This window comes from Gasterosteus aculeatus, chromosome 6 (genome assembly GCF_964276395.1).
Source record: "Gasterosteus aculeatus chromosome 6, fGasAcu3.hap1.1, whole genome shotgun sequence".
Lineage (NCBI taxonomy): Eukaryota > Metazoa > Chordata > Actinopteri > Perciformes > Gasterosteidae > Gasterosteus > Gasterosteus aculeatus.
The window spans coordinates 10,172,891-10,189,330 of record NC_135693.1 but is presented as its reverse complement, the minus strand read 5'-3'; the positions used below and the strand labels follow the sequence as shown (position 1 = coordinate 10,189,330).

The 16,440-nt window shown below is 40.7% G+C and overlaps 1 protein-coding gene across 4 annotated transcripts in view; it reads right to left on the bottom strand.

Annotated features, from left to right (window-relative positions):
* Positions 1-7,175: 7,175 nt before the first annotated feature.
* Positions 7,176-16,440, bottom strand: part of khdrbs2 (KH domain containing, RNA binding, signal transduction associated 2) — a 50,328-nt gene continuing 41,063 nt past the window's right edge. Inside the window, exons 8-13 of one of the 4 annotated variants that reach the window (XM_078104506.1) lie at positions 15,752-15,810; positions 14,447-14,530; positions 12,083-12,137; positions 11,493-11,600; positions 10,638-10,695; positions 7,176-9,422 (exon numbers count right to left, since the gene is read on the bottom strand). In XM_078104506.1, the coding sequence (XP_077960632.1) occupies positions 10,668-10,695; positions 11,493-11,600; positions 12,083-12,137; positions 14,447-14,530; positions 15,752-15,810 (334 nt within the window). In that variant the 3' untranslated portion in view covers positions 7,176-9,422; positions 10,638-10,667. Of the gene's footprint in view, positions 9,423-10,637; positions 10,696-11,492; positions 11,601-12,082; positions 12,138-14,433; positions 14,531-15,751; positions 15,811-16,440 lie in introns of those variants that run through there. The other 3 variants (XM_078104508.1, XM_078104507.1, XM_040177911.2) reach the window with 3 other exon arrangements.

The window sequence follows — 16,440 nt, the reverse complement described above, 5'->3', positions numbered from 1 at the left end:
CTGCTGCCAAAGGAAGCCATTTACTGTGAAAAACATTGCTCCTCTCTGTTAACAAGAGCCTTGGGATTGTGTTTGGAACATTTATGTCAAATTTAGACTTGGCCGATGCAGTACATGACCAATCAGATAAGTTTTTTCACTTTTGCCATTTAGGTTTGACTCACTAGAAATACGTAGAAGTACGGGCGATTGCTTTGAAAAGATGAAGCTAAGAGCGGTATAACAATGTTTTGGCCTGTTGGGAGACTGATGATAGAGATTATCTTAAAAGTATTTTTTACTTTTATTTTGTTGTTCACCAATAATAATAACCTTAATTACTGTTTATCAGTAATTTCCTCTTTACATTCAAGCAAAGCAATAATATCTTCGTCACAAAAATTTGAAATCCATTAATTTCATTAAGAAAGTCAACATGGATGTTGAACTTACTTATTAGTTATAATAAGTCGTCTAAATGCCAGGCTTGTTGGTTTATAGAATGAACTAGATTAGAAGTTATGCATTTCTTCCATTTGTCTTGTTGTAGATAAAACCTGTTGCAGAATGCGAACACGCCGACTCCACATGTGTCTCGGAGTCGATATTTTGTTCTCACCTCGAGGCATCAGAGATGCTACTTTTGGTCTGAAATTTAAAATTTTAGCAGGAAAAAACGTGACTACAAATGGATGTCTCGGCATTTGTCCTTCCTAGAAGAGGCTTACTCACTACGTGGACGATGTACCTGTTGGCATCGGTCCATTGGTTGAAATCTGGAGATCGATGAGTGTCTCCCGATGGCGTTCACTATTGATTATAACATCAGATAGAAGCACCAGTTACACCCCCGTCAGCATTTTGTCTGATTCATGTGAAAACTGCCAGTTGTTTTTTACAAGTGTGACGTGGATCTCCTCACATGTGTTGGCACGTATCATGAAGTTGTCTCTTCAAGCACAAAGTTATCCAGATGTGAGAACCCTGTTGATTGTAGAAGTGGAGGCCAACTTCCTGCGGCTGAACATAAACTCATCATTATTCCCCCCGGCGTTCCCTGATCTCATTAACCTGACAGATGTGGGAGCCGCTGCTCATGTGATTAACTTTGCTCACAAACTGTAGACTCTTTGGAAGCTTCACCTGCAGCCATGCCGTTGCTCCGTGTTAGACTCCATGTCGGACAAGGAGAATTAGTTGCTAAAAAAAAACCCTGCTTTGCCAAACAGGTTTTAATCACTGCATCGCAAACATGCAATTAGTTTTTTGGCCATTGTTCTGATTCAATCTGCTCAGTAAACACTGACCATCGATTTGATTCACGATATTTTGCCTGACTGTGGGGGGAGCTTGTGTTTTCTGCAGTTATTTCAGCTTCGATGACAAAATTTAATGATGTCCAAATTGGAAATGCAACTCATCTGTCTGCATGTACCATCTTACAGAATATGCGTACATTACTGTAATGTAACGGTGCTGGTGTTGTGTGTGTGTGTGTGTGTGTCATCATGGAAAGTTGTGTACCGCGATGGGGGTCGTCCAGGCCTGGTTGGTCAATCCCTGTTTGCATTCCTTGTCTGTACGCGTGCACGTTGACCCACTGCTCGTAGAGCAATAAGCAACAGAGTGGCATTTGAATGCAACGCAGCTCCGCAGAAAAAAAAGGTCTTCTCACTTCCTCTCACTGCCAGCTAAGTGGATTCAGTCACACATATTAAAAAGCAATGTGCAGCAGAGTGTGAGACATCAAAGGGGAAGTGGAAAGCGAAGCCCCTTGTTAATGGGGGGGGGGAATTGTGGAAGCAGGGACTGTGGGATATTGGGGGGGGGGGACATAATGGCCCTGACAATCAACCGGCTGAGTGCCCGTCCTTCTTCCCTGCAGGGAGTGTCGGTGGAGACAAAGCGCCGGAGCTTGTTGACGCATCAGGAATTGACACAGCGTTAGGTCGCTGTCGGCCCTGTACAGACAGGAGATACGAATTGGAAAAGCTTTGGGGAAACAGAGTGAAGAGCAATCTCCTTGATTCCATCTCTGACAGGCAGTCGACGGATTGATGAGGGCTCACCGCGGTCCACCAGATTGTCCCTTTTGAGATTGATTTGTATCTAAAAAAAAAAACCCACCTTATTTTCAATGTTGGCACGTTCCCTAAAGAGCTGCACATTGGTGACATCTCGATAAATTGCTGCGACAGTGAATCGTGTCTCACACCATCCTTTCTAATTAAAAGTCAACAAAGGATAAATAGCACCTTCTTTTATTAGAGCTCATGAGTTGTCATCAGAGCACAAAGATGTCACATTGCGGGTCGGCACAAATAATAATTTAAAATTGGAAGTCAATCTATTTGTTTTAAAACTTGTGGACAATTCCAATTTTCTCTGCTTTTTGTGCCTTTCAAATCATTTATTGTTGATCATTTATTTATTGTTAGAACAAAACTCTCCTGCAGCACTTTTAGTTGATGCAAATTATTTTCTCCATTAAATCCCACCTGTCATGGAACATTTATTTAAAAAAAAAAAAAATAGCATTTTAGCAATGGTCTGGTAACGGGGGAGAACGGGGGTGGGGAGCTCACCTCTCGCTCACAGCTAGTTAATCTCTTTCTCGTGGTTCATAGCTTTTGCACCCTCAGGGAGCTGTTTTTTGACATGCATTTTTCATCTTCACAGGGTCTCCAGCTTCACTCTCTGCAGAGAACGGCAGCTTTCCTAAGCCCCGTAATTGTCTGTAGTTTGATGTCTTAGCTGTGGAAGGCCGCACACACGTGCACGTTAGAGCCGTGAACCCTCATATTTACATTAGCGTGATCCCACAGCAGAACGTCAACACTTCGCGGCGCTCAGACAGCACACACCCTGACTGATGACTCATTATTTTTTTGTAATTGTGTTTCATATAGGGTCGCCCTCGAGCAACCGCAGCTATATTGGCCACAGCATTTGTACGGAAAACGTGTACAGCACACCTGCAAAAAGTGGCATTTGAAAATGATGATCCAATTATTACATTAACATGAAAACATAATTTCTTTTGAAAAGCATATTAACATTTTCTTCCCATTGACACGTGTCCGTCTTTTATTCATTGGTGAAATGATGCAGACTACTTTAGACTTTAGACAAAGCGCAAATAAAGCCCCCCACCGGTCGACAGGGTGAGGTTCATGTGAGCTCGTAATTAACTTCAGAAGCTAACTGCTGTAAACCCTTTGAGCATTTTACCGAATAAAATAAGAAGCGGTGCAGAGATCATTCAGTTGTGTCTGAGCTGTGGCTGTTTATGATTATATGTAAGCTTTCCTCCCCCAAAACCGACAAGATCTATACGATAGTTGTCACACGAGCCAGAAATATAATAAATAAATAAATGTAGTGCAAATAGAAATAGAGCTTTATTCACCTTATCCTTCTTCACCGAATGTTTTCCCTTGCAGCTTGCATGCATCTGTATATTGATTTCCTTTTGATATATTTCTGTAATACCAGATGGAGCTGAAGCATTTAAGCCGCCAAACAAACAAGTGTAAAGCTAGCTAGCAAATGTTACCTTGAAAGTTTTTCATTTGTCATTATGAGAAATTAGATCTGATGCAAGTCACCATGCTAGTCAACACTTTAGCTTAGTGGTGGTAACGGGAAGTTATGGTAACGTTTTTATTACCTTGGGTGATTGTATATATGATTGAAAACTCAAGAAAGTGGTGTTAATTTGTGATTATTATATTGCTGAACAAAATGTATTAAGTATCATAAACGTGTGTTTGCCACAGAGCATTTTATCCCGCGATAAAGGAAAAAACACATTGACTCTCTGATCGGCAGCAGTCTGTTACACCAAATAGCCTATACAAATTCTGTAAATTTAGTGAGGGAAGAATGATGGTTAAATCACTCAAAAATACCAGCATGTTACAATAAAATATGTCCAGATTTATTTTCTCATCTGATTGGTGATTAAAAAGTGAATGAAAATCTTTTAACTTTTTTTAACCAATTGATTGAAAATGTAAAACATAATCATGCTCCAATCCTTTTTACACTATTCATCATTATTTTAAATAGTTAACTTGCACTTTAATTTATTGGCTTCTCAGTAGAAAGCATCAGTTACAAATTATGCCTCCAATGGATAGTTGCATTGACCTTCATGTGCAATGAGTGAAGTGTAAAGTGTTTGTTATCAACCCCTTGTCATTTGTACACACACACACACACACACACACACACACACACACACACACACACACACACACACACACACACACACACACACACATTCGATGCTGCAGAGTTGACGCGTTAACTCTCTTTTGAAAGCCGCTGAAGCGGTGGATGATTCTCCGTTGTGCTGCATGTTGGGCTTCAGTGTGTTAGAGTGCCGTTTAGTTGCTGACTGTCAGTCATCGTGAAAAGCACCCAGTGTCCTTTGTGAAGAAAAGAGACAAAACGAAGTAGTTTCACTTGTTCTGCTGAAAAGAGTTCCCTATAGAAAGTGCAGACTTGCCGCGTGCTCTTCAATAAAGTCCCTGCGCAGGGAGAAAAAAAAGACTCAAACGTGACCTTGACTGGCGATCAACGGCTGAATCAATATCCCGCTGTTTTTTTGTTTGTCAGCTGGACGCATCAACTTCAACGCCGACCCTGCGAGCCATCGTTCCATTTTTTGTCATCCAGATGGAAAATCAACAACTTGTGTTTCATTTCCTGGGCTGTGAAAATAAAGGTAAATCTAGGCAAAAACAAAAAAGGCTTCATCGGGGACATCAGTGATGTAGTGACAGCTACATCACGGCCTTCGCCCGTCGGAGGCGTTTATCCAGCCGAGCACGTTGCTCAGTAACTCACGGGACACTTACGGCGGGAAGGAGCTGAAAAAGCAGAGGAGAAATACCCGCGGTGCCGACAATCTGAGATGTAATTTGTAGGCTGATTGAATTCCGCGGTGCGAACAGCTCACCTGGTATAATACCAGAAATTCGATTTACATTGTTAAACAGTATGATGGAAGATGAAATTGTTCCCTGTGAGGCTGTAACAAGCAGCAGTGGATGAGATGGAAACGTGAGAGGAGCCATGAAACGGTGAACCACCGCAACTCATCATTACACTTGACATGGTGCATGATTATGTTAATATCAAGTAATAGCAATTTATAAACATACTTATTCAATTATTGACATAATTAGGCATAACGTTGCAGTTTTACGATTTTAAAACAGGACTTTTAAAATAATGGAAACTTCCTCCATCAACATTCCATAGATGTTGAAAACAAGTCTGCAGAAGTAAGTTTCATGTTGCACCAAAATAAACTACTAAGTGGTATTAAGGCACATGATGTTCACATGAAGTCTGTTTGAGTACACTTGAGTTAATACAATAAAAAAAGACATTAAAAACACAAGATCATTGAAGGCAATAAATGAAGTATGTATACAGAGAGATTTTTTTTCAGCTTCACAGAACATGCTTTTGGTTTCAGGTGAGGGCACATTAACATCGTTAATATAGTACTATTGACCCCTGATATCACATTCATACATTAATCTATATTAAGTGGATAGTTTGTAAGTTATTGAATGCCATCACTAGCGACGATATCATTGACTACCACCACCGTGTCTTGTTGAATTCTGTCTTTTGTGGTCCACCGAAGCTCAGCTGCAAAGAATATAATATGTGTATTTATAAATAGCCACTTGTATTGTAAATATGGAGATGTATTTAGCAGCTTGTATCTGCATTATGCATGGAAACACTCTCAAAGGGAGGAGACTCCTCTCTTTGTTTGGAGACATTATTCAGAGAGAATTGGGTTACATTTCCGTGTGAGGGACTTGTGCAAACTCCCACCGTGAGCCCAAATGCTTATGATAATTCCTGTCAATTTCTGTTGGAATATTGTTCATCTTGGGGAACAATTTCTTCTAAAATAGGCGATGTGAACTTGTTACAAATGTTCTAAGAAAATCTGCTTCCTGCAAAACATCTCCCACAATGTTATTAACTCAAACAGACTGTGTGTCGAAGCAGCTTTATTTTAATGCAGATGTTTTCATCAGCAGAAAATCAACACCATCACCATCTACAAAGCAACAAAACATGTCAGAACTCATCCTCTCTCCAAAAATGGCTCTAATGAGCCGGCTTTTTTGCACAACATCAGATACAGGCGAGTAATGTCTCCACGGTAGCATTTAACTTCCAACAAAACTGCAGCTCAAGTTCTACGTCCTCACCTTCTATCACCTGGCTGGGATCCCGGGCCTGCTGTCGCAACGGGAACAACAAGAAAAACCATCAAAACACGTCAAGGACGCCGTTGCATTGAACGCCGGCGGAGAGGCGCTTTTAGATTTGCCAGATTATAAACCCTCATTTCCTATTCTGGCTCATCCAGCAGCTGTCTAAACAGAGCTGAGTTTGCTCAGGTACCCGTCGCTGGCTCAGGGGGGAAATGCTACGTGTTCGGAGTTAGAACCCTGCGCTGCTTTGCATAGTTAAACAATTCTGGGGACTCGCCTGGATCCTGACCCACTTTGTGTTTTCAAATACTTAGATCAATGGATATTGAGGTAGATAAAAGTCGTCCTGTGTGACAGGCTCGTGTGGACTGGGTTTCATGGAGCAAACGAATGCAAGAATCAAGGGTGGGTATTTCGATGGGATCGTTCTCCCCCTTTTTGCCAAAACAGATGAACAATGCTCGTTGGCTCGACGGTTGGGGGGTTCAAAAGAAGACTTTCATGAACAATTGTTTACAGTAGGATCCTCGCATTGCTTCTATCAATCGTGGCCAATCGCAGAGCTGCAGTCAAAGGACGCATTTTGTGCTGAACTTCATTCCGGCGTCTACGAGGGGTCGAGCTCGTAAAGCAGCTGTGACAGTCGGCAGTGGACTGGACTCGCTTAATAAACTAGCATGTTCGTGTTTCCATCACTAAGTGGACCATTTGCTGGGAGCAGACACGGAGTGCACTCAGGTTGGTAATGACAGCAGGCGCCAGACGACAACAGGCTTACAAAACGAAAAGTGCAGTCTTGTTGAGAGTTTGTTGTTGAGGGTTTCCAATGTTACTTTAGGGCCATCGTACAAACACCAGCCGTAATAAAACTCAACGGAAGGGACAATAAACTGAAAACACATTTGCAACATCTCTGCAATGTGGACTGTGAGTTGGAAGGACGTTTTTAACCTGAAGACCTTTTCATAATTCCTAAAATGTAACCTACAATTTCAACTTTAAAATGTAAAACGCATTGTTAAGCGCAAGCAAACAATTTTAAAAATCAACAACCTGCAAAAAAACAAATGATAAATAAAAAAAAACACTGAACAGTGAAAGGAGAAAATCTGATACCAAAAAACTAATATTTCCAGGAAATGTTTGATCTTCAGAGGAAATTATATTGAGGAAATATTCAGAATTTGTGACAATTAGATGATAAGATTGCTATGCGAAGCTATATTCAGGAGACGGTTAACTTAGTTTACTAAACGGACTGAAAAGAGAGCCAAGCTGTATCTCCAAAACAAATCTACGCTATAACGCAAAGCACCTTTATCCCTCATGTGCAATAACAACAATATGTGCTGTAATGTTTGGCTATGTGCAAGTTCGGACAGTTTGTCATTTAATCAACTTTCATACTATGCTCAGATAATATTACAGCATAAATATATTTGTTTAATTTCATTTTCATTTTTGAATCAGGCATTATTGTTTCAAGTAAATTTGCGTCCTTCTCAAAGGATTGTTCTTATTTAGTTTCAGACAATGCTTTTCACTGCTTATTTGCGTGTCTTTGTTTCAGTAGATACATTTGCCTCGCAGTAGCTTCCCATTCAAAGGTCAGATATGAAAGTGGAATCAATCTGCTCATCTCTTCCAGCATGAAAGCAAAACAGTCAAAAATGTCAAACTACTCATTTCGGCCTGTATAATTATGTGTAGAACTATTCCTTTGAGCCCCTGACATTTTGGCTGGGTGTGCAGAAGACAGAAGACAGACCTCCTCACTCTCACCTCAGCTCTTACAGATTAGCATGTTAAGAACATGTATGTTGCAGTTCTTTGAAAAATAAAAGACACAAAGCGTGAGAGTAGGTTCACACAGCCAATTACGTTTTTTTGTATTTGTCTGTGTCTCTCTCACTTCCGCTTTATTGAATTGGTTTAAACAAGGTAAAACATTCTTACACACCGGAGCTTGATAGTGAATTTATTAAAACCTTATCACAGCAGTAAATGCATCTTTTCCATAAAAGTATCTGTAACTGAAAGCAATTTTGAAATGAGTTTGAGAAATTAAAATCTCTTGCTCTACTTCACATTACTTTACATACTTACTTTTTTCTGATGCACAATTGCAGATGAAATACCTCCACTGAAAGTCCTCTGTAGTGATCAACGTGTTTGCACTTAAAATTGTCCTTTTTTATCCATAAATTGACACTAAAATAAATAATCTTTACAGTCACAAGACTGAGCATTGCCCTCTTGAGTAAGTGCAGAAAGAAAGACATTCTGAGGTGTAAAGTTGCTCCAGGCTGCACGGTGGGGAAGCTCCACCGAGGTCACGTGATCACACGCGTGCCCCAGACGTAGCAGAGAGGCACCGCTCGGCTGTCTACATTTCGGCAGCGGCCCACAAGGCCCACAGTTCAACAGAATACGTGTACCGGGCCAACTGGGATGGATCCCAAAGGTGTCCGCTGTGTGTGTGTGTTCCTCGCGCCACCGTAAAGCCCCTCAGCGGAGCACGTTTCGGAGCGATTTCATCCTGTTCCCACACTGGTAGTTGGTGGTGCTGGTGGTATTGCGGGGCGACTCAAGGGAGGACTGCGTCCCCTGCCAAAAGCAGAGGCACGGTGCAGATCCTTCCGCCAAACACCCACAATGCATTGCTCTCTGATCAGAGCGTCAAAGTCTGTAATGCTCAAAAGTGCTGTGAGCCAACTTCTCCCCACTGAAGTATTGGCCTACGATGTCTCCAAAGCCCCAATTAACATAGTGGAACTTATTTTGGCTCCCCTTTTGTAGTGATACAAGAGGGACACTGACGGTGGTCTCATTTGATCGCCCCAACACAAAGGGCACTACAGTCACTCAGCCTGTGTGTGTGTGTGTGTGTGTGTGTGTCTGTTCTCTCACTTGAATCTTTACAATACTCTCATTTATTTTAGAAAGTGGCTTTTCAGAAGCTCACCTGCTGGTCGCCCGGCCCCTTTGATGAAAGCGCAGTGTAGACACACGCTGCTGGGGTCAAAATGTCTTTGTCACCTATTGTGAAGTGTGGAGCATCGTCGAGTTTGTCTGTTTGTGGTTCAGCTCTTCCTAGAGGTCGCAGCCGCGGCCTGAGAGGGCACACTGACTTCGGTGACCTTTGCAGGAAGTCCATCCAGCCCCGCTCAACGTCCCGTCACTGCCGACCTGTCAGAGATAGGCGGGTTAATTGTTTTGACATTAAAAGTTTCACATTTAACAGTAGAAGAGTGTGAGCTGTAATGACAGCAGCTGTAAATTGTGCTGTTACATTTGACTGCTTGTTGGGCGCTGACACAATTGAGTCCGCTCAGAGAAAGCATCAAAATCTGTGAGATTAGCTGACAGAAGCAGTCTTCTGCAGGCCTTTAGGTCTGTTTGTGTCCTCACTCAAACTGTTTGATTTTTTTTTTTAATGTTATTTTATTAAAGGGACAGAGTGTAACTTTTATCCTCATCTTGCGGTTTGTGTTTGTGTGTAGTCGGAGTAGATCAGCCCAACAGAGAGAAGAGCTACAGGCTGTGGCGAGATAATAGATTATAGCAAAATGATTAAATGAATAAAAATAAAAAGCATCTGTAAGGTCAACAGTAATGCTTCTCTCCCTTCAGGTGATGTATTAAACAGAAAGCCATGTCCTTCCGCTCGCTGCATAGACACAAATGTTATTTTACAACCTCAGGAAAACATAACTGTTCTATACTTCTCGTGTGATTATAAACTGATTAAAAGAGGATTATGAATATTACTTTTTGTAATTTGGCTGAGCCAGATGTTGAGGGCTGTCCTGAGGCCTTGTGCTGTTAGGTGAACCTCTCAGGCTCCCTTTCAATGTCCAGGCGACTTTTATCACCATAAGCACATGGTGGTACCTCGGTACCTGTGGCGGAAGGTGGTGACTGTTTGAGTGACTGTGACTCTCTCTCTTGCTGGCTCTTCAAGTGTGGACGGTGGTGTGGTTTGAGCATCCCATTGCATCCGGGTATTTGTACCAAAATGTTGGTTTATTTATCTCTGTAAAGCACTGGGGTTAAGTTTGCTTTTTAAACATACTATATAAGTACTGTAAATGGGAGTTGACAATAACAATAAGTTTCCTTTGGCCTAAAATGACCCCACACTTGTAAAACAACACCACTCCAAGTAAAGACTCAAGGAAATTATTCCTTTAATTGCATTCAACAATCCGACATGATATCATAAGATCCATTAGTTGAAGATTTTTAGTAGAAATATGTTTAGGTTGGGCCTGTGTGAAACAGAAAATACTCTAGTTTTCAATGCAGAGCAAATCAAATGCAAACACACAGTCAAAGATGATTGGCATGGATGTTATTCTAGTAGAGAACATCAACACCTGCTAAACGCAATCAGCTCCTTACCTGTGAGCCATTTGTCTTCAGCGTCATGTTTCATGTTCCATCACCTTTCCTCTCATCTCTGTGTGCAAAACATACAAACAGAATGTATCTGTATTAGTTGCACGGGAACAAATGCATAAGCAGAGGACTCACTAAATAAACTAATATGTATTCTGTAACAAGTGTAGATGCTTCATCAACAATGTAAGCAAATGCGATGAACTTGGCAAACCAACAAAAATAAACAGCTGCCAGTTCTTTTTATTGTGCCCGAGGCTGCAGACTAATAGACAAGAATCACCGGATGCACGTGTCGACTAATGGTGAAAAGATGTTAAAGCAGCTGTAAAGTCTTTGAGCACCTTAATCTCTGTTCTTTGTGCAAAACAAGACGATACACAATGAGTAATGGATCTTCTTTTGTTTATCCTTTTGGTAATCGGAATGGGAGGGTTTTATCGGTGGCGTTCACTTTCAGAAATGCATCAACATCCGTAGCGGGCTTTGAGATTTCGGCTCTTGGCTGGTGTCGAGCTGGCGGCGGTCTTGTTATGATAATGGAGAGCGATTCTGGCGAGGCCTGCAGGAACGTCTCTGGCATACATACAAGAGTTTCACCACACTGTTCGTGTCACGGGAGTTGGTTTTAAGCAAAGACGGAGAATAGTTAAAAAGAGGAAATTATATTTACAACAATTTGATCGTCAGCATTTTAGTCTTGGTAGTTTTGTAATATCCCCACTAATAAAGAAACTGGTCAATATGTCTCTTTTTTTTGCATTAAGATGGCACAGCAATTGTTACCTCAACAACCATTTTTCTTCAAGGAGTGAGGAGTGATAACTTACAGACTTTTGGATAACGTGAAATACGTACGGACACTGTCCTGACTGATGTCTCTGGTGGCTGAGTGACGTCCTCGGTCCTCTGGCAACAGATTCTCGTGCCTTCTGCTCTGGAAAGAAGCAGCACACGTAGAAAAAGCTGTTTTGCAGAAAATCAAAGGGGGGGGGGGGGGGGGTGATGTGTGTTACAGTACTGCAGGTTAGTCTAGTAATTGTACAATACAAGTTCACATCGGCAGAACTTCAGCACTGTATGATTCCAGCATCATTGTGGAAAATAACTCACCACCCACAACAAGCTATTCATATTATTTTGTTTACAATGACAATTTGAAAACCACTGATATAATTAGAAGCTGCTACAAAATTGGAAATTACTTTATACAGTTTTGATGAAAGCTATTTTATTAAAACTGCTGCTTTTACAAAAGTAAGTAGTGATATATTTTATTTCCCCAGCTCTGAATAACTGCAAAACCTTGAGACTGTAAAATGTTCGTCTGGGACTAACTATTGACTCATCTGTTTGATCCTGGTTAAGTATTACTACAGTACAGCCTGCTGCAACAAGGAATTGATAAAATTGAGCACAAGTTGGCTGCAGTGAATATTTCCACTCACCTGTTATATTTGTCTCTGCTTTGACCAAAATCACACTCACAGTGTGTTTCTTTAACTATAGAGAAAAACAAAACAGTACGATTAGGAATATGTCACTTCTACGTATCACCAACAACAGACAGGTAGAGACACACAGACTGCATGCAGCGCAATGTGCAATTTACACAACGCAGAGCTGCGTTACATCACCGTGAAAAAAGTAAACCAATTCAAGTTGTCATAAATAACATTTTACGAATGTTCTCTGATGTTTAGTTTATCGGACTTTATTTTAGCGTCTTTTATTGTTATTTATTTTAACACAGTTTAGCTGTATTCCGTCTCAATTATTTATTTAGTGATATGAGTTTTTTTATTCGGGGTTAAAAGGGCAGGTTTACTTTTTTTTAAGTGGCAGTTAGCATTTTCTAATTAAATGATTATATTTATTATTATTGTTAGGATTACCTGCTTAGTGTTTAGCCTTCCTTTCAGTCCCGTGATCTACACTCTTAATGAGAGCCAGGCTCCAGGTGGACTAATCACAAAAGAGAATTAGAACCACTACAACGGACTTGATGTTTAAAGCACGGAAAATTACAGTGCATGTAAAACTTATGAGAGAAAGGCAAGAAGAGGTTAGCAGAGACATCCATGAGTCGCAGATACTAGACACAGCACAACGAGTGCATACTACCAGCGGGTGAACACGTGCATCCTGCGTGGCCCATTGTGCTTTTCACCAACGCTGAGCATAATATTCTGATAATATAGGAGGACGTCTTACCTCTTTTAACTCCATATCATTCTCACAGTCAATCAGTGTCTGTTTAATGATGTCAAACGCCACAGAATGGATTATGGAGAGACATTTATTAGTTCCCAAATAAGAAAGTGGTCAGAGTCAAGGACAATTGGGCAGGAATAACAGTTATTTAACAAATTAGTCATTTGGGACAGGTTTATGGGCTCTTTATGAAACGAGTTAGCAGTTACCTGAAAGCAGATGAAAAACAATAACAATTTGTAGCTCCATCGCCTCCTATTTAGAGAGTCTTACACACTGTGTTGAGGTTTATGTTATTTTTATTAAATGCTTTATGTACAAATACAGGTTACACACAGGACAAAGCACGCATTAGAAATGACACACTGTACATTAATGACTGCTTTCAAACCAAGCAAAAGAGTTGTGTTTTGCACGATAATGATCTCACATCTCATAGAATTTAAAGTCACAACTGAGGCTTTATTTGGTGGTATCAACCCTGTTTTACAATGAAATCACCAGAGGTTTATATGACAATTAGTTATGGGGAAAACTTAAAGTTTGATTTAGATTTCTGAACATTAAAGATATATATATAAGAAACTTTCAGGTCATTTAGTCACTTTGCATTCATTTCTGGAAACGGTTCAGTTTCCATCCGTTTTGTTCAATGCACTGTGAGGTTCTCATCATCATTCTTTTTTTCTTTCAAATCCTGCAAAAAATTAAAGCCGCGACTAGAAAAAGTTTTTATCTGGAGATGTTATGTTTTCACTAGAAGTTATTAGTCTGGACAAGAGCGACTTGAACCAGACTGAGCCCACAGCCAGACCGACACAACTGTGGAGAAAGGTGATGGAGGTTGAAATAATCCTCTTAAATTTGAAGTTACATTTTCCCTGCAGCTCTTTCTGGTTAAAGTCTCTTTCTTGCCACAAAAGGCTGAGCTGGGTTTGTACGCTATTTAACTATGAAAAGAGGTTCTACTTGCAGGAGAGCAATTAAAGGTATTTGTTAAACTGCATGGGCAACTAAAATGACTTTTGTGTCTTGTTCTTGTCTGCCGTGGGACGTCTCACAGTGTCACAACAAAATCAGGCTGATAACTTCGAGTCCATGTTGTGTGCTGCAACATTAGGATTCTAATCTGAGCATCTGGGATGGCAAAAGTATTGTACAGCTGTTGGCTAATAAACCTTGATAATCACTGCATTAAAGGCAATGACATGAACGTAATTTGTCAACATCCAAGTCGTAAGTTGGAAAACAAAATCTGCAGTTTAATGTCGAAAACAAAAAGATTATGGTAATTTTTTGGGATGAACGTGGGTGCAATGAGAGAAATCAAATAATCAGTGCACGGATGAATATGGATGAATGTCTCTTTTCATTTCTGATCTAAAATTGAGATAATCGAGAAAGAACCGAATGAATAAATAATTGGTTACATTTTTTATTTATTTATTTGGGCTTTATGGGGGTTCATTTTTATTTCAATTTCTACAGGAGTCAAACAGAAAAAGCAGACGTTACAACATTTTATGAGGAGTTAAAAAATATATTTAGAAAAAGTTTAAAATTGGAGGTCACATATCTGGAGCACCTTCAGTATCTACCATAGGGATGTTTTCTGTAGCCCCCTCTTGTCAGCCGTAAAACTGGAGCTTTGGGGCTGGGACGGGTGGTCGCCCACTCCTCCTCTGCAAAGACAGTTAAACACACATTGTGGAAATCACAAAGTTAAGCCGTGGAGCTCGGCTATCGTTTACTTTCCTCTCACAACCCGTTTAGCCAAAGACAAGAAAATTCAAGCGAGGAAATTTGATCCCGGCCATAATAGAGGCTTCTCGCCACAGAAAATTAATTCCACAAGCACTTTGCCCTCTGGATTTTTGCTGGGATCTGACTCTCAGCAGCTCCTTCCGTTGGAGCCAAATGACATGCAAGCGGCCACCTCTGCTGCACGGCACATTGCTCTGCTTCCAGATAAGAAAGTGTTTACGGAGCAGAAAATCAAATCATTGCCTCCTTGGTTTTCTGCATCGGTCCAACCTCAACACCCTGGTGCACAATTCATTGTGCTGAAAATGAATGGACCCGTGGCGACCAGCTTATCGCCGCTGTTGTGAGAGACATCCTCGTGAATCCGCTTTTGGTAATTTCTTTAAATTGTTGCTTAAATTCCATTATTAGCCGTTTGAGTGCGTTTGAATACTCTTCTGCTTATCTGACCGCGCGTTGTGCGCACAGCAGAGGTTACTAATCCAATGGCAACAGCTTTTCTGGAGTGAGCGCGGGAGAGCACGCGTCCAAAATGCAAAACACGCCACCTTTACAACAGGCGTCGGTTGGCCCCCTGAGCTTCCAGAGGCACATTTACTGTTGGCGTCAAACGCAGCCTACAGCCAGGAAGGTAGGAGGGGTGATACATGCAGGATCGGCCCCCCCCTGGGTAACGGTGATTTGAAGTGGGCTCGAACCACAAGGCGTTTTCCTTTGTTTCTCTGCACAACGTCCATAAAATATCAGTGGTGCCCCGTCAGGAGCGTTGGGAGGTGGATTGTACTCTCGTCGGGAATGAATTTAAATAAGGTCCAAGGAGGTTTCTTGTGAAGTCTCTTTTGAAGATCATAGATTGTGTCTTCTTATTTGAGTAATTACATTTAACACTATTAAAGTCCTGTTAATGTCGCTATTGTTAATTGTTACTGGCTTAATGTTTGGACAAGGGTAGCACTGTGAAACGTGTAGTTGTTATCATACAATCAGTTGCAGATGTTGTTTTATGGATTTCAAATAGCATATTATCTGATTAATTGTTGGCCTGTAATGTCAGAAAAAGTGCAAAACATTGACGGACGACTCGTTAAAAGAGTGTGACTTGTTGAAGTTGCGCTTTGTAGAAAGTGAGCCGTACTTACCATAGTTGTTGTAGGATTCATCACTGTTCCCGTGTCCATACTCGTAATATTCTGAAATGCTGAAAAGACAGAGCACTAAGTTCAGGAAAAATTATGTTTTGTAAAATAAGTAAAGAGAGTGAAATGTTTTATTTAGGTAAATTGTAATAAAAGTATTCCTAACGGCATTATTCTAAATTTTCTTTATCAGCTACAAATAGACTTTAAAAACAAGGTCACATATCAAAGACAAATAAAGCTGATTTATTTCCAAAAGCTGCTGTCTCTTTTCATGTGTGGATAAATGCACAGTCGGTGCTCCAATGAGCATTTACAGCAGCAGGAAGTTATGAGTGGGATTAACTACAGTGCTCGTGTTGCTGACCGCTGTGTTTTTAATAGTTTCTGGATGATGTGCAGCTCTACGGCGCAGAGGACCAAGATACATCAGGTATTAAATCAACAGATATTCATTGTTTCATTGGTTTTGGTCTTTGTGAGTAGTTGAAAGAAAGAAACATAAATATCCTCAGGCCTCGCCTTCATCAAATCAAAGATATCATTTTCTAATTTATGGTTCAGATTCAATCTTCTGTGTAAACAAAGTAAGTCAAGCGGAGGTCTTAATCTCTTATTAATGAACATATGTCGTGCTGAAATGTACAGCTGGTCACAGTCGACCTTTCGCAGGTTGTAGTGTAAGTACCTGT